Source organism: Chelonia mydas, chromosome 5, assembly GCF_015237465.2.
Source record: "Chelonia mydas isolate rCheMyd1 chromosome 5, rCheMyd1.pri.v2, whole genome shotgun sequence".
Taxonomy (NCBI): Eukaryota; Metazoa; Chordata; order Testudines; family Cheloniidae; genus Chelonia; species Chelonia mydas.
In genome coordinates this window covers 132,054,505-132,079,511 of record NC_051245.2, presented here as the reverse complement: position 1 = coordinate 132,079,511, position 25,007 = coordinate 132,054,505, and the positions used below count along the sequence as shown (strand labels likewise).

The following is a 25,007-nucleotide window of genomic DNA, read 5'->3' as shown; positions in this document are numbered from 1 at the left end:
CAAGGTCTACACACTATGTAGAGTCCAAACTCCTCTACCTGGGGTTTGGCTTTACAGTACAGACCTGAACAGTAAGAGAACAGAGTTTGCTCAAGCCTCTGCCACCTGCTCTAGGGTTCCTGGCCCAGACCTGCTCAGCCCACATCCTCAGCCTCTCATTGCAGACCCACTCCCAGCTCCCTTACACAGGTGAGCAGTTCATGCCACCTGCTTTGGGTCAGCACGGCACACTTAGGGCTTGTCTACACTGCTCCACAATGGGGAACTACCAGGGTGAGAATTGCACACTAACTGCCCACGTGGACACTGCTGGCATGAACTAAAAGGTTGGAAAGAGGACTACCTTAGTGCATGCTAGGTACCCCTTAGTTGACACCAGCACCATCCACGCCGGGCAGGCAGGACACGGTTCTTTGGTGTGTGCTGCAATTCATGCCCCCTCTCTGCACACTCTCCCTGTAGACACCAGCTGTATTTTGCAAACTACACCTCAGCCACTGTGTCTCTGTTCCTTTGCACAAGCCTCACCTTTCACCCTGTCTGAAAAGTCGCTTCCTGTTGCTCAGCAGCTCAGTACAACCACACCAGCTCTTCAGACCACGTCTGCTCCTCCACGGCTTCCTCACGGCCTTTTAATGTGATTGGTTCATGTCAAGCAGTATCCTTTTCTGCGGCTCTTGGAAATACCGTGTTCCTTGCCTTTTACAGAGTGTAATTCTCAGTATATTGACGAGTTAATACGAAGCCTCGTATAATGTTGAGAGTCCCAGCACGTGAGTTCTGTTGAACCGGAAGAGATGCCTGCACGGAGTCTCTGGGTAATACAGGAATATAGAGCCCAGGCATCGCTGACCTTGGGGGCTGTCTGCTCCCCTGCATGGTCTGGGGGAGGGCGCCTCGCAGAAGAGGGGTGTGGCTTCTCTGCCTTGCTGGGTGATGTGAAGGGAGAAGCTGGCACATTCTTAGTAGCCTAAGAGATCGAAGTCTTTAGCTAAATATCTAAATATCTGAAAAATGGAACTGGGAATCGCTGAAAATTCCCTAGTCGGAAAGATGCCCAGGAGAAGTCTCTGGGGGGATTTAGGTCTCAGCGTGGCAGCTGGTAAGACTTCCTAGACCAGGGGTCTCAAACTCAAATGATCACAAGGGCCGCATGAGAACTAGTACATTGGCCCGAGGGCTACATCACTGACACGCGCTGCCCCCAGCCCCGTGCCCACTCCACCCCTTCCATGAGGCCCTGCCCCGCCTCTTCCAACCCCTTCCCCGAACGTGTGGCGGGGATGTGTCTCCAGTCCCGATGGGGCCTCTCTTCTCAGGTTTGTTTCCTGCATTGCCTTGCGGCTTGGCCAGACTGTCTGTGAGACGAGCACAGATGTCTATGGGGATGGCTATGCTGCCTGTGAACGCCCGCGGCTGGCCCAGGCTGCAGGGCTATGTAACTGCAGGGCAGAAGTTCGGGCCCAGGCTCAATCCTGAGCATCTGCACCGCACTTCAACAGCCTGGTAGCCCAAGCCCCACAAGCCCAAGTCGGCTGGCCCGGGCCAGCCGCGAGTGTTTGATCACATACCCTAAAAGCCTTGGACTGTTCAGAAAGGTTTGGAGGGTTTTGAAATGGCACTTATCCAGTGTTTCCTCTAATTTTTTATGTCCATGTGCAGAATGAATTTTGTTCTGTGCACCAATATGGAGGTGAGGTGTGACACGTGACCTTCATATCCGTGCACAGAACAAAATTCATGTGGTGGGGGTGGGGGCCAAGGGGTTCAGAGTGTGGGGCAAAGGGTTGGGGAGTGAGGGCTCTGGCTGGGGGTGCAGGCTCTGGGGTGGGGTGATGAGGGTTCGGGGTGTGGGAGGGGGCTCAGGGCTGGGGAAGAGAGTTGGGTGCAGGGGGGTGAGGGCTCCAGCTAGGAGTGAAGGCTCTGGGGTGGGGCTGAGGATGAGAGGTTCAGGGTGTGGGAGGGGGCTCAGGGCTGGAGCAGAGGGTTGGGGTGCAGGGTCTGGGGTGGGGCCAGGGATGAGGGGTTTGGGGTGCAGGCTGCGGTGGGGAGAGAGGACTCCCCCCAGCCCTCTCACCCCCAGTGGGGCTGGGCTGGGCCAAAGGAGGGGCTCCTCTCCCCTGTCCACGGCAAGTCCGGGGTACGTCCGCGCTGGGGCTGGCGTCCGGTGGAGAGGGGTGCCTCTCCCCACCGCGGCAGGTCCGGGCTGGGGGAGGGGCGTCTCTTCCCTCTGCAGCCCTGAGCCCTTGCGCGGGGCTTAATTGGCAGATGTGCAGCTTACAGGGAACTTAGCCCTTGCCAGGTGTTAAGACCCAGGTATGATATCAGTCCACTAAGAAATCAGGGTGGCCCTTAAAATGCATACGGACGTTTACATGATGAGGCTGATTTGTTTGTATCTTAAACATATTTTCTGTGTGAGCAGTGGGCTGCTGTTCCTGTGTATTCACATGTAAGGCCCCAGTCCTGCAAACACCATGTGTGTCTTTAGTTTTACATTTGGACTTCATGGGTTTGCAGAGCTGGGGCCTATGCGGTTACCTCTAATAAAAGTGCTGGTGGTGAGGACAATGATCTTCTGTGGCCACGGTGCCTTGTGATGAGACCTAGCAGCAGGCCTTATGCCAGGGGATTCGCAATGCCAGGGGATCCTAGTTATAACTCCTGGAGCGTCACAGCATTAGGGCCACCCAAACACCGAGGAAAGACGCAGTGCAGCACTGATTCTTGGGGTGGAGTGGGTGGGTTAAGTGGCTTTGTTTTATCTCCCCTCCCTCCCTTCCAAATGTCTGGATGAACTGTAGCCTGCTATACCACCTAGTTTTAAGTGAAAATAGCTGGGTATTTCCTTAATATTGACCTTGTGATTGCTTTATTTCTCCGCATTTCATCCAAATGGAGTAGGTGAATCCATCAGAGCAACCCTGAAAACCCCCACAAAGAGTAGTGTGTGAGAAAGGGAGTGGTTGGGCCCTGGTTGAGGTGGATTCTGCATCTATGCCAGTCAGATGGGGAGGGAGGGTGAGAGAGAGAGAGAATGAATCATGTATGAAATGGTTTCTATGTAACACTGAATGAAAGAGTTCAAATAAACTATGCAGAAGAGATTGGAGGCAGAAGCTATTCTGAGAATGCGGTCAGTATGAGAAAACTGTACTAGAATTCCCCTTTTCCCCTACCCATAGGCTTAGCTGCGCATTGCGGTTGATGTCACAAAAGGAAATGTAGCTGCCAATTAAGCAATACAGCCACTTCTGGATAAGTGTTATCGGGGTATTTTGCATGCTTCGAGTGCGTGAGGGTACACGTTGTTTAGAGACTGGGCGTGTATGACTATGAATATGTGGAGAGACAGTTTACCCAGGAGAGGTGCAGTAGAATACAAGGTGACTCCTGTCCAAGATGTCACTGAGTCACCCATGGGTATTGTCATGTATTGACACAAACTTGCCATGTAGCCACCTGCTCTCCTTCTTCCTGCTTCTCCTGTTGGGGGTGGACTCTTTAGCTCTTGTTACAAGCTGCTTTTCATTCTAGAAGCTTAACTATAAACCAGCCCAAGTCTGCAGGCTCCACTCATGCTCAAGGAGTTTGCTTCAGCAGCATGTACTGAAGAAACCGGGTGATAGAGAGGCAAACTGAAGAGAGGTGTGAAAAGAATGGGAGAAATTCATAAGAAAATCCTCAAATAGCCAAAGTAAGATGAGTCTTAAAATATTGAAAGCTTAATCATTAATTGCTTTGTCTTGGAGTTCACAGTGCAATCCAGACCAGTGAGGTGTTGTCACCTCTTGCCCTGCAGCCTTGAGTGGCTCACAATGCAATGCTCATGTAGCAGACAGGTCATGAGTGTCTGTGTGCTCGTCAGCCCTGGTTCAGCAGCTCTGACCCCAGCAGTCTGTCTACAGCCTCACTCTGGCTTCCACCAGCAGGGTGATCCCAACACACTCCCAGTCCCGAATTTCCTCAGAACTGTGTGACCTGGAGTGTCCAGCCCTGGACAGCTAGAGAAAAATAAAGTTTGTTACTCCTTTTAAAGAGACAAAGGTACATTACAGATTATTAACTTAGCGGAGTAAATACACCCGTCCCTGCAAACACTGCACGGAGCTCGTATATAGTAAAAATAAAACAAATGGATTAGAAATAAGACACAGGTTAAGTGGTGCCAAGTAAAAACAGAGTTAGAAAGGGTCACAAGGAAACAGAAGTGAACGCATGCATCTAACCCTTAGGGCAGGTCTACACTTAAAACGCTGCACCCGTGCAGCCGCCGCGCTTTCATGACGATGCTCTAAGCTCTCTCCCGTTGGCAAAGTTAATCCAGCTGCCTGTGAGGCAGTAGTTATGTTGGAGGGAGAAGCTCTCCCGTTGACGTAGGGCTGTCTACACCGAGGGTTAGGTCAGTATAACTATGTCATTCAGGGAGGTAGATTTTCCTCACCCCTGAATGACATAGTAATACTGATGTAAGTCTGTAGTGTAGACCAGACCTCAATCTAGCAAGGTACAGTAGACTTTGTTCAAGATGATTTCTCTCACCAATCTTCCTTCTTCCCAGCCATGGCTGACTTTCCCTCAGTCGGGACCACCCACAGAAGAACAAGGTGCTGGTTTCCCTTGTCTTCCAAGGTGAAAGATCTTTGCCTAAGCAGGTTTCTCACCTATATTCAGTTTTCAGAGATTGACTCCACCCGCACCCCTCCATCCCTTGGTTGAAAGACCCATCTTTCTGAGCTTGCAAGAACTCTGTACCCTTGTTTCTATCTAGTGAGGGATGCCGAAGATGGCTTCTGTCCTTGTGTATATCTTCCAAAGTTCAGTGACCTTGTTACAAGAGACAGGATGATGTCATGCTATTCTTCCCCTCCTGTGGACTTCCCATCCCCCTGCTGATTCATATGTAAATAGGGCTTCCCTTGTTTTTGGTCACTCTTTGCTTAATTTCATTGGAGGTAGTTGCCTTCTCCCTGTCTGGGGGAAAGCCTGTTTCTCCCTGTGTTTGGTCATAGACTGCAAAGCCTAATACCAGTGAGTATCCGTAATTCCTCAGGCAGTGTTTAAATAAAGACATTTCACACTGCTATCCCAGTGTGTGATGGGCTTTCACAAATCACCTCGCTCAATACACTTGGTATACAATATTAGTGCCTGACAAATCAACTGACTCAATTGTTTCGTACTTGAGGTTCAGCTCCCCTGTCTTGATAGATCAGGAAACCTTTGCAATGAATTCTTTGAAAAGTAAAACTCAGACCAAGCTTCTCTCTACTGGTGAGCGTAGACGCCATGGTCCCCCATTTGTTAACTCGATAGCTTTTGGTTTACCTAAGTGGACCTTTATTGTCTTTGCCTGGTGACTAGGCTAATCAGAGAAGCAAACATGTTCCTTTGTCTAGGGCAGACCTGTTGACCAACTCCCTGACGTGCCTGGCTTAAACACACTTTAGTCATCATTCCAGCGTATGTCCATAACTCTTAACACACACACCATGTACGTATATCACACAAGAATATTGAAGGTCAGTACGTTATTAGTTTTTCCAGTTACATATTACATGACACCTTTTTAAATTCAGATTATAGTCCTAGTGAGTCGGGGTACCCTGAATTGGTCAGGCCAGCTGAGACACACTACCTGATACCAGTGAGCCCTTTGGTACTGACATGCTCTTAGAATCACACACTTAAACCTGGAAAACTAACTGTCCCTCTCCTCCCAGTCATTTTAGGGAAACGCAAGGAAAAACATCAAGCCATGCCTGTGTGTCATGGTCTATTAAACACAACGATGCAGAATGGGGTTTGGGTAGAGGACCGTTTTTGATTCTTGCAGACGAACAGGTGAGGACAGGTAAAGCCTGCTGGTGTTTTCTGTGTGGGAAGCACTGGTGATATAACAATTAGCCTCACTTGGAATTCGGAGACCCATTGTAAATGACTGGACTTGGTGAACTAGAGCGTAAGAGAACAGGCACGAAAAGCAAAGTTAGAACATCACAACAGAGGCAATATGGGGGGTCCTCCCAGATTTCTGCCAGTGTTTGCTGGCCCCCCTCAGTCATATGGTGCGGCCGGGCCCTCTCTCTGTGCTGCAGTTGTTGGAGCCCCCGAGCTGCACCCTGTGGATAGAGGCAGGAGCAACAGCTGGGAGCTGCAGGGAGGGGCCGCTGCTTTCTGGGAGGGGAAGCTGAGGGGAAGGGGGGAGGATCTAACTGGGGTGTGTGTGTGTGAGACTTGTTCTGGGGCTGGCCGAACCTTTAAATTGTGCCCCCCGCCCTCCCATTGTCAGCAGGTCATCTCTGGTCACAACATGCTCTTCACTAAACGGTTTAGTTTAATTATGTACAGTGCTTCACAGCTTTCTAGTCGTTGGTCGGTAGTATCTTTTGTAAAGGTAAGTGACAAAAGGACCTAGGGGTGACAGTGGACGAGAAGCTGGATATGAGTCAGCAGTGTGCCCTTGTTGCCAAGAAGGCCAATGGCATTTTGGGATGTATAAGTAGGGGCATAGCGAGCAGATCGAGGGACGTGCTCGTTCCCCTCTATTCGACACTGGTGAGGCCTCATCTGGAGTACTGTGTCCAGTTTTGGGCCCCACACTACAAGAAGGATGTGGATAAATTGGAGAGAGTCCAGCGAAGGGCAACAAAAATGATTAGGGGTCTAGAGCACATGACTTATGAGGAGAGGCTGAGGGAGCTGGGATTGTTTAGTCTGCAGAAGAGAAGAATGAGGGGGGATTTGATAGCTGCTTTCAACTACCTGAAAGGGGGTTCCAAAGAGGATGGCTCTAGACTGTTCTCAATGGTAGCAGATGACAGAACGAGGAGTAATGGTCTCAAGTTGCAATGGGGGAGGTTTAGATTGGATATTAGGAAAAACTTTTTCACTAAGAGAGTGGTGAAACACTGGAATGCGTTACCTAGGGAGGTGGTAGAATCTCCTTCCTTAGAGGTTTTTAAGGTCAGGCTTGACAAAGCCCTGGCTGGGATGATTTAACTGGGAATTGGTCCTGCTTCGAGCAGGGGGTTGGACTAGATGACCTTCTGAGGTCCCTTCCAACCCTGATATTCTATGATTCTATGACATCTTGTTAATAGGAGACTGTAGAGGAGCCAGCTGCCTCCTGGGTGGAGGTCACTCTGCGGTGCCCTGCTCCAATTTCTCACCTCTTCTGGGTCCCTTAACTCTCAGTCCACAGTAATTACAACTTTCCCCTCCTGGGCTCCCAGGGATTGAGTATTTGCACACTGGCCCTCCAGGCCCCAACCCAGTTCAGTCACTCTCTCCCTTTACTTGGGGGCATCCCAGACCTAGGTCCCAGTTCAAAATCTCTCAGGCTTTATCTGGCTAGAGCTCTGCCTTCTTCGGCCCTCTGGTCCACAGCCCTTGCAGGCCCAGCCCCTTCTCTCAGGGCAGGTCTGCACGATTAATGCTGCATCAGCACAGTGCTTTGATGAAGACACTCGAAGCTGATGGGGGAGCTCCATGAGAGGCTTAGCTACTGCCTTTCGTGGAGGTGGAGTAACTATATCAGCGGGAAAAGCCCTCCCGCCAACATAGCACTGTCTGCATGACGCGTTAGGTCGATGTAAGTACGTTGCTTGGGGGGTGGATTTTTCGCAGCACTGAGCGAGGAGGTAGGTACACCGAGGTAGATGCGTAGCATAGGCCTGACTTCAGTCAGGGTCTTTAACAGGAACCTCCTATTGACTGCAGCCCCTCTGTCAGAGCTCCCTTGGTCTCAGGGTCTTCCCTGCAGGAACCTTTCACGCTCCGTAGTCTCTCTACCATTTCCTGAGCTTCCCCGCTGCATTGCAGCCTCCTGCTGCAGGGGCGAGCAGTGGTCCCCAAACTTTTTACCTCACGTCCCCCTTGCCCCTGTCTGTGCCCCCCCTCCCTCCAGAACTGGGGCCGGGAGCAGGGCTGTGGCTCCAGGATGGGATGTGTGATGGGTTGGACCCGCCTTCCAGGGTGTCACCTGATGTACTTGGAATTCACTGAGCCTGCCTGCTCCACCAGCCTGGACTCCCTCGCTCCGTTTTGCTGAATCAGGCTCTCCAGCCTCTGGCAGCTCGCCCACAGGTAGGGACGTAGAATCACACAGAGTCTGCAAACAGCTCTCTAGGGGAGGACTCAGCTAGGAAATTGCCCAGCACTCAAATGCAGCTCCCCCTCTGAAAAGTACACCCAAAACAATATTGTCTTGCACTGCAGAGAAATCTATGCAACTTAAGCTCATAAATTCACCCCCACCTTCAATGTGGAGGAAGATATGCAGAACTTCTTGCTCCCCCCCCCCCATTATAAATTGCACAAACCGGATTTTATAATAAACAAAAACAAGTTTATTAACTATAAAAGGCAGATTTTAAGTGATTATAAGGGATAGCAAACAGAACAAAACACACATACTAAGCTTACGATGTTAAAGAGACTAGTTTCAAAAAGTAATTTCTCACCCTAAATGTTGTTTTTGGGCAGGTTGCAGAAATTCTTGAAGGTTAGCTACCCTGCTTGCAGCTTAAATCTTCAGACACCATATTCACAGACCAGATCCCTTTTCCAGCCTGGGCTCAACTCTTCCTCTCCCCCCCCCTGCCTCCCCCGTGTCTTTGTTTCTCAGATTTTTCCATCTTGGATGGGGATTCAGTGAAGAGTGAACCAAGATCAACTCCCCAGCCTTAAATAGAATTTACATAAGGCTGGAACCTTTTATTTCCCAGTCTTGACCTCCCCCTCCTTATAGTGGAAAATCACTAGAAGTCCAAGATGGTGTTTAGTACCAGGTGACATGACCACATGACCTTCTAGTATCAAAGCAACATCCCAGGATGCTTTTCAGGAAGGAGAGAGATTAGTATTTTCAAAGTCTTATTGTTTCTCTCTAATGGCCCATCGAGGCTGATGGCCTGCTATCTGGTGGGTGTTCCCCAAGTACACACACAGTAGTTGTTGTTTGTTGTTACATAGCCAATATTCCCAATTTTAGATACAGAAATGATACTTGCGTACAAATTAGATAAACACATTCAGTAAATCATAACCTTTCCAATGATATCTCACATGACCCATATTACCTAAAACATATCTTAGTTATGCCATATTCATATCATAACAATATTTCTATGAAGAATATGGAGTGTAACGTCACACAGGGACAGGGGTAAGGAGGCCAAGGCTGTGGCCACAGCTGGGGGTGGGGGCAAGTGCAGGGCTGGCAGCCAGGGCCAAGAGCAGATCTAGGTGGTGCTCCCTCCCTGCCCCCCATGGGGGCTGGCCTGGGCCCCAGATACGCCCCCCTGAACATTCATGCCCTCCTATGGGTGCGCACCCCCAGTTTGGGGACCTCTGTTATAGGGCAGTGCCCCGCTCTCTCCCAGGTGTGGCTCACTCTGTAATGAGAGTTGGCTACCCCAGCCCTGAAGGGGTGAGATGCCCTATTACAGAGACCTTGCTGGCTAATGGAGAGTATTGACAATCCCCACCCTGACCCCATCACCCCTTGCATGGCACTGGATGTAGGAGTATAGCCTGAAGCAGAAGTAATTCCTTGTAGTTCAATAAGCAAGAAGAAGGCCACAGGCCAGAAGTAAAGTCATATTGTGATGATATCACTATACATGAATGGTGCGTTAATCGTAAAGATAGACAAAACTCACTCTAACAGCTACTTATCTGTATTTATCTCTTAAAACCACACCCTTCCTCCTTACCAGTCACGCTCTATACATCTAATGAAGGTGCTTTGTGAGGATGAGCTTTGGTCTGTAGTAATTTCCCCAGCTGTGCACACGCTGAGGGCTTTCCCCTGGTGAGCGTGGGCATGGAGCTCTCACTTATTAAATTAAATCTTGGGATGAAAAAGGGGTGGGTGTGTGTGTACGTAGGTCTGGTATTATGCTCATCCAAATGTGAATTGAAACTAACATCTCTCCAAAAAAATCTATGTGCTTTGGATGAAGTGCAGATGGCCTTTAAATGATTAAATTGAAGGACATGCCAGTAGTGTTTAGCTAAAGCTGAGCCCCATTCCGCGGTGTGTTTACACTGTCAGACGGAAGAGCTGACATTTTCTGAATTCTTCCTTTAACTCAAACACCCCACTGACACTCGGAGCGCAGTGCTCTGCGCCTTAGTTTAGGACTGCCAGGTGCTCCTGTCAAAGAACACCGCTCTGAGGGTTCCAGGGCAGCCCCCAAGAGACTTTGGCCTCTGTTCCCAGGGGCTCCCACGCCCTGGGCTGCTCTCACGCTTTTGAGAGGTTACCGGATTTCCCCTGCATCTGTTTTTGACTGGGCAGGACTGTCTCAGAGAAGAGAGCTGCTACTGAGAAACCGCCTGATGAAAAATAATCCATGCTTCTCCAATATGCGGCTGCAGACTTGGCTGGTGCCCCCACCCCATCGTTTTGATGACACCATTGCTGTGTAGTGTGTCTGAGGCCTTGTCTGGGCTCAGGGGTAGCCCAGACTTGGCCACACATTAGGGTGTAACTGGCATAACACTGAACATGATGGGTCCTTTTCTGCGCTGGCTGCAATGTCTTGGTGAGCAGCATTCTGGCAAACCCAATGGTTCAAAATCCTGCTGGACTATGGTAACGTCACAGTGCAGAAAAGGACAGGCCAGGGTCTGCACCGGCTGAGCTGACGGCGTTTTCCCCAGGGCACCCACTACAGCACTGAGGGGTCAGCCCCAGCCTCAGTCCCAGGACGGGCCTCTGCGCTGAGGAGGGCACAGCACCCTGGCAAGGGGTGACTGGCAGACTATGCAGCCTGGCTTTTGTTGTCGGGATACTTTTCTTCATTAGTGATTACCCATTCTCAGTCATGTGTCTCTCCCTCTTCCCCCCCGCACACACTCACTTTCATTCAAAGCCCTTGACCAACCCCTGCCGTGGGGGTCATGCCCTCTGGGACTGGCTTGTTCCCATGGGGTTCAGCTTGCGCCATAGTGGGGTTCAGCTGCCATTCTGAGCCATGTGCGGCCTTATTTGAAGTAATGCTAATACGTTAGCCATGTTTGCCTATGAGCCTCTCGGTTTGAAAGCCCTGCTTCAGGGCAGACTACCATGGCACTTTCCAAACCTATTCCACTGAAACCAGGCGCTGGAGTTGCCAGCCTGAATGCAAATATGGCTTTGTTTAATGTTTCTAGAACAGGAACTTTAAAGGTGGGTGTACTTTCAGTTGCTCTGTGGGCATTCTAAACTAAAAGGGGGTTTTGTTAGTTTTGCATATGGTTAGTCCTTGGAGTAAGGAGATTATTTTTAAATCATGTAAGACCCGCACTGGGGTAGCGATTAAGTGGAGTGTTACAGAGTGCATGCTGGGTTGTTACTCCATGCAGGAGCCAGTGACCTATGGTAGGTCTGAGGATTTTCAGACCCAGTAAATATTAGATACAAATTTGAGGCCTGATCCAAAGCACACTGAAGTGTGAGTCTTCCCTGAGTGGGGCTGGGTCTCACACTGCTCCTGTATTGTGCAGCTGGTTTTGATGTGCTTGGTTAAGGGGGCAGTTTTTCATGTCTGTAGGATTTTATTCAGATCCAAACCCACTCATGTCCCCATCCTTGGTTATAAAAGAACTGTGTTTCTTCAAACCTTTACAGGGAATTGTATGGGCCTTCTGGAATCTGCAAACTCACTGTCTGTCCTGGTCCTTTCCAGTTGGTGCACTGCGTGTGGAATTTTCCCAGCCTGTGAATCTTGAGGAAGTTGAGAAGATAAACCCTGAAGTGAGAGAAGGAGGCCGGTACGTTCCAAAAGACTGTAAAGCACTTCAGAAAGTAGCAATTATCATACCATTCAGGAACCGTGATGAGCATCTGAAGTACTGGCTGTATTATCTCCACCCAATCCTTCAAAGGCAACAGCTTGACTATGGCGTGTATGTCATCAATCAGGTAAGGACTTGGGACATGCATACGTTTGCAGAATAATGGCTACAGTACTCCTGTGCAAAGGTGCAGTTGGCTTATACTCAGTAACCAACTTGCTGGTTGAGAAGATTAATGCGCAAAATGAAAGAGTGAAGAGTCAGGAACCTTCACTGCATAATCTGCGAACAAATCCAAACACTTGTGCTAGTTACTTTTATAGCTTTAGTAAAATTCTTCTCCACGGTGAACTGAGATCCACTTCTCAAGTTAGGCAAATTCCTTGTGAGTAACTTCTACTTAAGTAGACTCTTTGAGGAGAACTTTCAGTAATACAGCCTCATCTTATTTCCACCAGGACACAATTATCGCCAGCTTGTGCAGGACTTTCAGTCTTAGATTCCAAGGCCAGAAGGGATCATTAGATCCCTAGTCTGACTGCCTGTATGATGCAGGCCAGATACCCAGATAACCCCCAGTAACAGTAATAGGAACAGTGAACTAACTGTCCTGTGTGTGGATAGAACATAGATCTCTTATAGATGTAGACAAGTAATTGTCCATTTCAAGTAAATGGAATAGAAAAAAATTACTGGTGTTACTTCCAATATATTTGCCTTTTAGCCCTGCCTATGTCCCTCTCCAAACAACACGACTGGCTTGAGCATATGCCGTGATTCCAAAATAGATTGGCTGTCGTGCACACATTGAGAAGCTTAAAGAAGTTGAGAAAAATGCATTAGTTGTGATGAAAGGGCACCTCTCTCACGCCGAAGGGTGCCAGTGAAGTGTCTCTGAGATCTGGCACATAGATATTAACACGGCGTCTCTGTCTAGTTTTTGATCCCAGCCCTATGCGATGCTGAAAGGCAGCACGCTCCCTTTAGCGTAACTGTTTCTAGAGTCAAGAGAGACAAGGTGGGTGAAGCATCAGAGGGGTCGCCATGTTAGTCCGGATCTGTAAAGCGGCAAAGAGTCCTGGGGTACCTTATAGACTAACAGACGTACTGGAGCATAAGCTTTCGTCTTTTGCTGGATCAGCTTTACCTCACTCACCTTGTCTCTCTAATACTCTGGGACCAACCTGGCTCCAACAACACTGCAAGAAACAATGGATGATATCTAAAGTCGACATCAGTTGGTGTGTGCAGGTGCAGCAGAAAGGTTTGAACTTTTCTCCATGCCTCAGGAAATGGATTGCTGTGCATTTGAAATAAGGATAAAGATTGACCTAAGGAGTGTTAATACTTACCTGCTGGGCTTGCTATGACTTTGTTCATGTTTCTGTGATGGCAGAGCGTTCTATTTACAGCTGCTATGCAACTGCAAATAACAGATTATGATCCAAGCTAAAATAATGAACTGTCATTAATTCCCCTCAAATCATTTTTGTATATATAAGTAACATGCTTGAAAATCAGACCATACTGGTGACTGAGTCAGCTTTTCTACAGCCGGTAATAACATGCTCGACTAACTAGACTAAATGTTATCCCTGAAGTTGCTCGGCAGATCCCCTTTGCAGTATGGCGTAAATGGCAGTTTAGAGTGCAGCTCTCCAGACTGAGCCGTGCCAGACCACACGCCTCTCACAAATGGTGGCATAAATACACAGCCATCCCTAGCTCATGAAGATGGTATTTTATTGCACTAAGGATGCACTGCGTACATGCATATATTTTGTTTGCCCATATAGTGATACTAGTGTTCTGGTTAAATCCACATTGAAAACACATGCGTTGGGGTGGGGATGAAGCTGGTTGCCTCTGCATTATGTACTTTCATCAGCCAGAATGCTCCTTTCATCCAACCTGTTAGTTTCACAAGTTGGGTGCATTTGCATAACTTGGAAAGTCATAAGTTAGTGGTGTGTGGTCGTTTCTAACAAATGGTCACGGTTGCTCTAAGCTTCATATGTTAATTTATTTTTTGTGTTAGCGTGTTCAGTATCTTGTTTAAAATATGCGATTTCAGTCCTACGCACATAGCAGTGGTTACTGCTCATTGTAGTTATCTTATATCACATGGTAGCTTTTCAGAGGCCTTTGAAAAATGACTTGTGGTCTTGGGCTAGTTGCTAGTGAGCAGATATCCACATCACAGTGATGAGAGCACCCCTGGAACTAATCTCCAATGGTTAGTGTCCCTGGCAACGAAGGCGAGCACTGCCTGGTCATGGGGACTGAACTATACCATAGGGCATTTCACATATGCTCTAAAATTAACCTGCACATAAATTAGCTAGTCAGTCTTTTAAAATATGCCCCCTTCGCGAAGAGTTCAACGGACATCGTGCCAATATACTGAGTATACAAACCCGAGAGGGGTGCAGTTCATGCTCTGCAAGTCTCTCCTTTACAGCAGGGCAATGATTAGCGGTCGTAACTGACGTGACCTAATTTGCAACTAAAATGTTTGCCTGCTCCTGTGCTGAAGTCTAAACGTGAACAAGTCTCAACAGGATCTGCACATCTCTGAACCATTATGCCCATAACACAGAGAAGTGTCCGTGGCATTACGCCAGCTGCCACTCTCCATGGGGGCGAGGGGAAAGCTGTGTCGGGGGCGGTTACAGAAATGTGGGTGCTTTGACAGAAGTAGAGGAGGAAAAACGTTCTTATTTCTCTGCTGTCTTGACAATTGCTTTTCTCTCTTTCTTGTCTGTCCTTCCCTTTGCATCCATCCTTCCTTTTTTTTTTTCTTCTTTTTTTTTCCTTCTAGTGAGGAAATTTTATCTTTACTTGTTAATCGTGTCTATAGCAAAGCAGTCACTGAAGCAAGGAAAATTACTGTGTGATCTGCTTCTTGCACTCCAGCTACGTGCTCTTCTGTACTCTGCATCTCATAGAAAGAGAGAGGAGCGCTGACCCTTACTGCTGCTGCACTGGTAATGTCAAACTTCTTCCTTTCAGTGCAATGCAATTCAGGCATGAATCCATTGCATCTTCACCATTCAATTCTTGGCTGTCTGAAATGCACCAGATTAATGTTGGACTGAAGTCAGAAAAACGGTATTTGTAAAGTGTCTGGGGTATAACCAGAGCCAGTGGAAAACTCGAGCGGGGATGGAAAATGCAGAGCAGCAGTTTTATGGTCTATTGTTTTTTTTTTTAAATCTCGTCTTTTTTTAAACTGCTCCTGCTGTAAATGGATACATTTTTGCCAATCCCAGTTAATGAGGCAATTACCTGTCTTCGGTGGAACATATACCGTCAACACACTTATGACCCTGACCTTTGGCCTGTTCACCTCAATGAGGTGTGAACTTAGTTTGGGCCATCCACATGCCAACATCTATTAAAATGGGTAAATAAACTTGCAGCTGAGCCTTGCCTGTGGGAGATAAAAAAGATCTTACAATGAACAATTGATTAGGAGAGCTGGAGCTTGCAAGGTCCCGTCTGATATTTTGCATCTACACACAACAGTCATGCCATGTAATCTACAAGCACTGGTCATAGTGTGTTGCAACACCTGGGGTGAGGTCTTCAGGTCAGGTCTACCTGACCTAGCCCAGTCAACAATGGAAGCCACATGTGTCATTACCCCATCTTATCTGGTTCTCCAAACTACATCCCACAATGCCATACCTCATGTTTAGAAAGCCCCAGGGCATTATGGGGTAGGCACTCCAGGAGTTGTAGAATGCACCAGTAGGCCTGTGAGTGAGATGACCATCCGTTCCATGTAACCCCCTGAAAGCACTTTCCTCCTTTGGTGCCCACATTCCTGGGGATTAGGCAGTCTTTAAAAACACTGGGGCAAATTCTTCGCAGGTAAAACTCAAGTGACCAGTTTGGGTGTCACCTCAGTCACTCTCTCCAGGATGGGAACTCTGCATAGTTGTTCCATATGTAATTCTCCTGCCCCACTACTTGGCTCCTCCCAGTCAGTATACTGAGTTTATCCCCCCTCCGGGAGGAAGGGCAGTACTGTCATCCCCATTGCTATAGATGAGGAACTTCCCTGTGGTCACACCAGGAGTGTGTGGCAGAGCAGGGGATTGAAGCTGGGTCTCCTGAGTCCCAGGTTAGCACCTCAGCCACTGAACCAGCCTTCGCCTCCTAGAGCCCTCACTTGACTTGGCTGCTGAGTATAACTACAGCCACCGTTATCCCTTGTTGCTGCTTTACTGAGCTAACACGTTCACCCTAAAGTGGGTAGAGGGATTGGGGAGGATTAGAAAATTCCCTGCCAATTTAAGTTGTTTTTCCAGCAATTTCCCACTGGCTCTGGCTATGTCCTGTGACTGCATGTGTGGTACATTGTGTGATATCTGACTCTGCTCATGTGTGGGTGTTGTGTTTTTACATGTTATTTCATAGGGCAGGATGGAGCTGCTGGGCTGTTTTAGAAAGAATCAATAGAAATGCTGCCTAGCTCCTGTTTGCCAGTTTGCTGGGTCACTCTGCTGGTGGGTTAGTGTACAGCAGAGGCAGACGCTGTTGTGAAAAGGAGCTTTCTATTCTCTCCTATGGGTACCGAGAAGAAAAATAATGAAGAGACTCTCCTGTGAGGAGGCTGCTCAGAACAGCCCTCACCTGTTGTTGGGAGCAACAGCAATTGCTCTCCTTTGAATGTGTGCTGGAAGGCAGTTGTGCAAGGCACCCACGGCAATTGTGCAAGGCACCCACAACAGTTGGTTATTCCAGTTTAACTGAGTTTATCTTCTGACCTTCGATCTGGAAAGCAGCTGACAACTGTGTGGCCTATACGTGTCCACGGCACTCCGTTCCCTGCATCCTGCCGATGGTGCGCTCAGCTGCTAGTCAAATAATGGACATTTCTGTGCCACGCTCTGTTCCTGGTGTTTTTCTGTTAAGGAATCTATTTTACTCACTGCAGCAATGTTGTGGCTGCTGCTGGCTGCATGGCACCAAGGGCTGAGGAGATGATATTCCTAGTGAGTATCATATGGTGTGGACTAGAAACACGCTGGATGCTGCAGTACTCCTAGAGAAATAATCAAATACATGTAGATTTAGACTGGGGCTTCCAAAGAAGTGTCTGGGAGTCACTGTGGATAGTTCTCTGAAAACATCAGCTCAGTGTGCAGCAGTAGTCAACAAAGTGAACAGAATGATGGGAATCATTAAGAAAGGGATAGATAATAAGACAGAAAATATCACATTGCCTCTATATAGATCCACGGTATGCCCACACCTTGAATACTGCGTGCAGATGTGGTCGCCCCATCTCAACAAAGATATGTTGGAATTGGAAAAGGTTCAGAAATGGGAATCAACAGAAATGATTAAGGATATAGAACAGCTTCCGTATGAGGAGAGATTAAATAGACTGGGACCGTTCAGTTTAGAAAAGAGACAGCTAAGCGGGGGATATGACAGAGGTCTGTAAAATCATGACTGGTGTGGAGAAAGTGAATAGAAAATGTTATTTACCCCTTCACTTAACACAAGAACTAGGGGTCACCCAATGAAATTAATTAGCAGCAGATTTAAAACAAACAGAAGGAAGTATTTCTTCACACAACGCACAGTCAACCTCCGGAACTCGTTGCCAGAGGATGTTGTGAAAGCCAAGACTATAAGAGAGTTCAGAAAAGAACTAGATCAGTTCATGGAGGATAGGTCCATCAATGGCTATTAGCCAGGATTGGCAGGGACACAACTCCATGCTGTGGGTGTCCCTAGCCTCTGACTGCCAGAAGCTGGGAATGGGTGACGGGATGGATCACTTAATGATTCCCTGTCTGTTCATTCCCTCTGGGGCCCCTGGCACCAGCCACTGTTGGTAGGCAGGAGACTGGGCTGGATGGGCTATTGGTCTGACCCAGTGTGGCCGTTCTTATGTCTCTTCGGGAGTTAGGCTACCTGAGCGTTAACGCCTCGATCCCACAGACGCTTACACGCAAGCAGGCCTGTCACAGTCCGGTCCAAAATGTCTCTCCCTGTGCGGCTGGTGAAGAAGCACCCTTGGTAACGTGGCGATCATGCTGCCTCGGTGTTCAGGGACGAGAGTATCCTGCACTCCCCAGGCTGACACCTCAGGCTTGGAGCGATGAGAAGGGAGCAGTAGGCATAGTGTATGTTAGCCTTCCCCCTCTGAAACCTGCCTCCAAACCCAAAGGAGGTGGGTTTCAGATGTGTTTGGAGGCTTCAATTGGTCCCTTCGTGTGAGGAGTAAGCTGCTGCGTGGGGGGTCTGTGGAATCCTGCCAGGTGCTCCTGGGTAGTCAGCAGAGATGGAAGGCTGGATTTCCAGATGTGCCAAAGGGGCTAGGCGTCCAAACCCCACAGATGGCCAGTGGGATTGGATGTCCAAATCCCCAAGACTTCTCTAAACCCCCCAGCGTTAATGTTTAACGCAGGCAAGCCCCCCGCGACACTGAGGGGGTCTCTCACCCCTGCAGTACGCCCGGTGCCCAGAGCCTTACCCTCTCCCACAGGCGCTGCCATCTCAGAGCTCTAGAGTACGTCTACACTGCACAGCTCTTGTGTTTCCAAGCCTGCACTTGAGCCACCGCACTGCATTGCAAAGCTGCATTTACAGTTGCTAGACCCAGGTCTCTCAGCTGTGCTAGTGCATCCACACTGCACTACGCAGCCCTTCTGACTCAGGTCTGCAGCTTGAGCTGTGTCCAGACTGCAAAAGCACAGGGCTTGGACCCAAATCACAGTAGTACTCGGGCACTGACACCCCTGCCCCTCCCCAGCAGGGTTCTAGGACTTGGGTCTTGAGTGCTTGCTGACCCGAGTCAGACTGATTGGTGTGTGGACGGAAGTTGGGGCTTGGGCTCAAACCTGAGTCAGAACCTGGGCGTAGTGTCTAGTGTAGACGTACTCCAGAAGGGGGTTCTGTGCAGAAACTTGAACCTGGATGTACATGTGCTTCCTACTTTCAGTGGACATCAGAAGCTGAAGATGGCAATTATGCCTCAGTTCACTTCCCACAGGGGGTCGCTGGTTCCTTCCCAGGGTCTGATGGCTCTGCATACTTTCAGTGCTGCTGCTGGCCGGTGTCACGGGCAGTCGGCATCTCCTGGCTTAGAAGAGGTTTTTCTAAACAAAATGAAGCCTCCTGTTGCTTTCCTTCGAAGGCTCCCGCCAGGCTGGCAATTGGCAACAGCCTTCGGAGCCTGTGGGACAGAGGCTGGCCTCCCTGCCCTTGGGCCCCTCCAGGAGCTTCAGATCACAGCTTGTCTCTAAGACTTTCAGAGCAGGTCACTCCAGTTTCTCAAGCAGAGCTGCTCCCTTGGAACGCTACCAGTCTGAGTCTAGTCTGACTATGCTCTCCTCTCCGAGCTAGATAGGCTTCCAACCTGCCGCCGAGCAGGGAAGAGGAGTTTTCTGGGAGCTCCTTTCCTTCCCTCTGCTGTGACAGGGATGGCAGAGTTGCCCACGTTAATTACAGGATGCTCTTCTTCCTGAAGTGACAAAGAAGCAAAGGTGTTCTCTGGACATCTACAGGGCCCTGAGGGTCTATCTACACTTGCCCCTTCCTCAGCGAGAGCTTACTGCTGCTCCATTGTTAGTGGTCTCCATGTAGAGGGTAGAGCCTCAAGGGTTGTGATAGACTAATGCACATGGTCCAGTTGGGCCATATTTCCTGCCCAGTAAAAGCGCCAGGTTCCCTTCTGGCATGGTGTCTCCATCCTAGTGCCTGCACAGGGGGCATGTGTGTTGCTGTGGAAGTTAGCTATTTGGCAGGCCCCACAGGATTAGCATTCCAGCCTCCACGGGTGAGACAAATGGCTACAGATCCTTCAGTGCAGTCTGTATAAGCCACAGCTAGATCAAGTGTCAAGTGGTTTGTCTGGGGGTAGCTGAGTCACAGAAGCAAAAGGGATTTCTTCTCTAGCTCTTCTGTTTGTGGCCTCAGTCCCCACCATGTGAATGACCACTCTACCGTCTGAGGGATTCTCTTGGTACAGATTTGCCTCTCTCGTGTTAATTGACAGGCCATTAACACGGACAGCACTTCTTATTCAGTTTGGCTGGGCAAGTTCTAAGTCCTAGGGTGATGAAGAAGGGGAAGTCTTTATTTGCATAAGGCTGCCAGCTTTCTGCCCTGTGTAGGAAGGGTTACCACCTGCCTGGCTGTGAATCTGCCTTGTGTGCTGCTGAGACCCGCTGGGATGGTCTGTTCACTCATGCAGGGAAAAGGGGAAAGACGATCCCCTTGAGGTTTGCATGGTGACGCATTCTGCACGGGTGTTCACTGCCTGTCGTCCTTCGGACCTGAAGGCGTTTGCATCCCCAGAGGACAGGCAAATAAATCAGCAAAAATGGTAACGTTAGCAAGAGTGCCATCTGTTTGCCTCCTGCTGAAACGTCAAAAGTAATGGACCGTGCTACGGCTGGAAGCGAGATCTCAGGGGGGCTAACGGAGCCCCGCACAGACACGTTGCAAACATACCGCGCGTGGAAGCTAGCTACACAGCAGCACCTGGCTGAGCCCAGGGCACAGTGGCATTCCCCTGGGGGGGAGGTTTCTTTTGCCAGGAGGAAGAGGATATTATTTATTCATTTAGTACAGATTCAGGGCCCAGCTTTGGTAGCCTTTGTTACACTGAATGGTACCATTGAAGCCAATGAGAGCACTCCTAGAGCAAGGGGATACTAAACCAGAGAAAGGGTGTTAGAAGCTGGCCCTGGTTTTTTTGTTGTTATTCTGCTTTTTCCAAGCCTCCTGCCACCACCATCACCAAAAATAAATCAGGAGAGTGAGTACAAAACTCAGTGAATTTCCTACTTCTGTATTTTTCCTTTTGAAAGCGTTGGGATTAGTTTGAGGCTAAACCCTTCAGCAGCTCGTGGGATACTGGGAAATTTAAATCCCAGTTACTCCAGCCCTGACGCTGCTTCTAAATTGTCACCAGTGAAGAAACGCACAGCCCTTTTTAACAACAAATAAACAAAAAACCTCCGTGTACTCCTTCCTGTTCTGATCGCAGCTGTATCGCCCTGGCTGTGTCCTTGCTGGGGCAGGGGTTCAGAAGCTTTTCCATAGCAGGGATCGTGTCTTGGGAACAGCTTCCCCTCCCATTGATGCTCACACAGCCCCCCTTCCATTCGCAGTCATACAACGTCCTTGTGGCAAGTACAGCAGTTGCCTATGGGAGGGACCCATCCCACCAGGAAAGGGCTGGGTGGATTTTAGCCACTGGAAACGAGGACCCAGCACCATGTGCCTAGAGAACTCTCCATGGACCACGTACAAGTGCATTTTAGCCTTCTAGGGCTCTGTGGATCACAGCCTGCGCGTGCTGCCGCAAGGACCCCTGCAGTCCTCCACGCTGCAGCAAAGCCAAGGGCTGTGTCTGAGTCAGAGGAGTCTGGCTGTAATAACAGTCCCATCACAGAAACAGCCACTGCCTCTAGAGTGCACAGACCCGTCTGAATCGACATCGAGAGGGTCTAGGCATAAAGCATAGAGGGAAAACACCAAACGGATGAAATGCTTGTTGTCTGTGTCCCGGGCATGGATGTGCTTGGCCAGCTGAGCAGATGGCAGTTCAAGCTTGCAGTGGTGAGGGTGGTCTGACCCGATTGAGAACTTCTGTGTCCCAGCCAGGCAGCAATCTCTGTTTTCAGTTCCATCAACAGCTTGTTTCCTAAACCCTTATTCTGGAGAGTGACTTAAAAACACCCCGAGTTGATGAGGGTCCTAAATCTAACTCAAAAGGCCTCGAACTGGACTGCCATGTAAGAATTGCAGGAAGTTGGAGGTTGGTGGTTGAAGTTCTCCTAAAAATAAAGGCTTAGGGAGCATAAATCCGAGTGAGAGGCCTTCTTCACCTAGTTCATTACTTGAACAGTGAAGAAAGTGCAGGAAAAATGGAGTTCTCCATCTATGACATAACCATCAGAAACAGTTTGAGCAATGATAAGCAGGAACATGTCACTGGCCCCTGAGATGGGAGTGGTTTTTAGGCATTTTATCCTGCAGGGATCCTAAGCAACTCCTTCCACAGCACTGGAGTGACAGCCTCCTGGCAAACACACAGCCCTCTGCACTGGTGTCTGACTCTCACCTGGCCAGGCAGTCCCTCTTTAAGAAGATGTCTGCGTCCGTGGCTAGAGCTCAGCCCTTCCATTTATTTGGATTCCATTTCCTGTTTGTAGCTGATTTTTTTTTTAATCCCTAAATTAGATTACAGAAGTACCTCATTGCTGCTTAATGCACTTCTCTACCCTTCCCCACCCCATCCCACCCTCCACGCTCAGTTCACTTTCTGTTGCTCAAGGATCGGCAGAAACACTTTTGCATGGTTGGGGTCTCCCTGTTAGGCCTTGTCTTCATGAGAAAATTGCATTTAACTAACCTGGCCTAGAAACGAACTTTGTGAAATCAGTGAAACCGGCAGCTTGCATTTCAGTTTAAGGAAGCCTCCTGTTGACTTAGCTTGAGTTGGCTCCTCAGCGAAGTCGACGGTAACTGCTCCCACTGCAGTCATGTAGGCCAGCGCTCGCCATTGACTTTAGTGGGAGCACAGAGAGACCAATGCTTTTGAAAAACCCAAGCCTGTAACTGTGTAACTATCCTCCAGTTTTGCACGACTAAAGTAGCTGCAGGATTTAGTGAATTAAACATGGTTTCTAAGAGCCAGATCCATTATCCCGTTTGGATTAATGAGTTACCGGACAGATTATTTATTAGCCAAGCAGAGGGGCCAATCGGAGAGTAAACTGGGAACCTTTAAGCTTCCATTCCTTGTTCCTCAGTCCAGGCTCAACCTGCATTCCAGACGTGCTGCTCTGTGGTTGATGCTTGCTGCTCTGTAGATGGAGGGACAGGTAAATGACTTCCAAGCAAAGCTGCAGATGCCTTTAGCTTTGCGGTAATAGCCAAGTGCACGGGGGAATTCACTGGAACCCAGGAGAGAAGGAGTTGGGGTGTGGCCACTGTCTGGACCTCCTTGACTGATAGTATTCTAAGGGTCCAAGGCTCTTTCCAGAATGGCAAAACTTTCAGTCGTCTTCAGGGGTGGGTCACTTCTGCCACCCATTGCTCCTTTTGCCTGTTCCCCTTACAAGTTTTGGGCTCCAAGCCAGTGGTGCAGGATCAGGCCCTTTATGAGGAACAACAAACCTTAGCCTCAAACAGGGGATAGGTAAGAATGGTGCATAATAGTTTCAAAAGTGTCTAAGTGACTTAGGAACCAAGTCCCAGTTTCTGAGTCACTTTTGTTCTTGTGGAAGTGATGCTTGTGTGTGTAGCCAAGCAGTCGTCTCCCCAGACTCTGAGATGGATGGAGGTAACGTGTGGGGCAGCGCTAGAGGCTCCCACCCCAGCTGGTGTCCATGTTTAGACCGCAGCTGAAGGAGCTGTCTGCTGTATTGTACAGGCTTTTGCCAGGTGCGAATTGCCATCGTGCCAAGCGCTGGTGGTATTCTCCTGGCGGTGCCCCTGAGAGGCACTGTCAGGAGACACTTTGCTGGTCCCCTCGAGAGGGTGCGCTTGCTAAGGCCAGGTCTACGCTACGGACTCCTGCCAGCACACATCCATTGGTCAGGGATGTGAAGGGGAGTGATCCCTGGCCAGCAGAAGCCCCATGTGCAGACACAGTTATACCGGCAAACCACTTAGCTTGTTTGGCTTTTACCATAACCAGTTCAGCTGTCTCCACGCTAGGGGCACTTGGCCAGTACAGCATACCCGTATTCCTAGGCTGGTAGCACGCTCCTTGTGTAGACATGGCCTGTCAGCCCCACGTCAGCAAAGCACTTACGAATGTGCTGACCCCTCCCATCCCTCTCCAGCAGAGCACTTCGCTTTACGCACATGGCTCACTCTCATCAAGCACACGTGTGTGTTCAGAGGTAGCACATGAATAAGTGCTTGGCTGAGTGGGCTTTGGGGATGTGCCCAGGGTCCCATAGGGCAGAGCCAGGAGAGAACCCAGTGTCTTCACCACAAAGCCATCCTTCCTCTCACCCCCTTTGGTCACCCAGTCTTCACCAGAGGGCAGAAGCACCTCCAAGGCCTGGGGAGAGGTTTCACACCCTAGTAGCTATCTAGGTAGGTTGTTCTTTCATGTGCTTCCTAGAACCACTAGCCTTTTCCCAAGACACCTCCTCCCACTCAAACCAAGAGGAGCTTTTCTGAGATTCTGCCCAAACTTCTCACCTGAGGAGGGTTTTTAGTACAGGCTGAACCTCAGAAAGGAAGGTCACTTGTTTAATTTGAGATACCACAAGATACCTCTGCTGGGTGACATTCTGTACATGAAGGCAGTGTCCGGTGCAGAGCTAGGGAGATTTCATAGATCACCTTCCCTCTAATACCCACACAAGGTTGATGGGGTTCACCTATGCGATGGGATGGTGTAGAGAGTGAAGTGGGGATGACCTGTGCTTCTAGGAGCTCATGTGTCAGTAACTGGTAGGACGAATGGAGTGTTGTCCAACTCTGGTTATTCTGTTGTCTACCATTTCAGCTTTCCCTCATGTCTGGGAACTGCTACACTTAGATTCAGCTGCCCAGAAAATACAGTATTTGGGCAAAGAAGTTTTGGGGCATCAGTGTCCAGCTCCTTAGATGGGTTGTAGTGCTAGTCATATTCCATCAACCACGCTGTGAGGGCTCAGGGGGACTTTGACTCTGTGGGTGGCAGTGCAGGTCCAGTGTGACACTTTGGTAACAGGTAAGAAATGGACAGTGTATACTAACCGCCTTAAGGTGCTTAATTGTTTTTATTTGTTTTAAATTAGGATGGAGAAGAAACCTTTAATCGTGCTAAACTTCTGAACGTAGGCTTCGAAGAAGCTTTGAAAGAATATGACTATGATTGCTTTGTATTTAGTGATGTAGACCTAATTCCAATGGACGACAGGAACATCTACAAGTGTTACAGCCAGCCACGGCACCTTTCTGTATCAATGGATAAGTTTGGATTTCGGTGAGAGCTCTTTTCAATGGACCGTTTGTTACTCATCTGTATTTCAGCCTTCCATGCCTATGGCAGAGTGGCAGCATCTCCAGTATAAACCTCATATTGAAGGCCTGGAAAAATTACTCCTGGCTGCAGTTTGTAAGAGTGTAGGTGGAACAAAAGGTTTGTCTGCAGGAGAGATTAGGTAACTGTTCTTAAAAGTTTTCAAATATCAGTCACAGGAGTAGAAAAAATAGAAGCTGATCTTTTTCAGATTTTTTGT

At 48.9% G+C, this 25,007-nt stretch overlaps 1 protein-coding gene across 4 annotated transcripts in view; it reads left to right on the top strand.

Annotated features, from left to right (window-relative positions):
* Positions 1-25,007, top strand: part of B4GALT1 (beta-1,4-galactosyltransferase 1) — a 59,100-nt gene that overhangs the window by 24,326 nt on the left and 9,767 nt on the right. For 2 of the 4 annotated variants that reach the window (XM_043547649.1, XM_037902381.1), the window contains exons 2-3: positions 11,621-11,914; positions 24,564-24,751. In XM_043547649.1, coding sequence (XP_043403584.1) covers positions 11,621-11,914; positions 24,564-24,751 — 482 coding nt within the window. The remainder of the gene's footprint in view (positions 1-11,620; positions 11,915-24,563; positions 24,752-25,007) is intronic. The other 2 variants (XM_037902380.2, XM_043547648.1) reach the window with 1 other exon arrangement.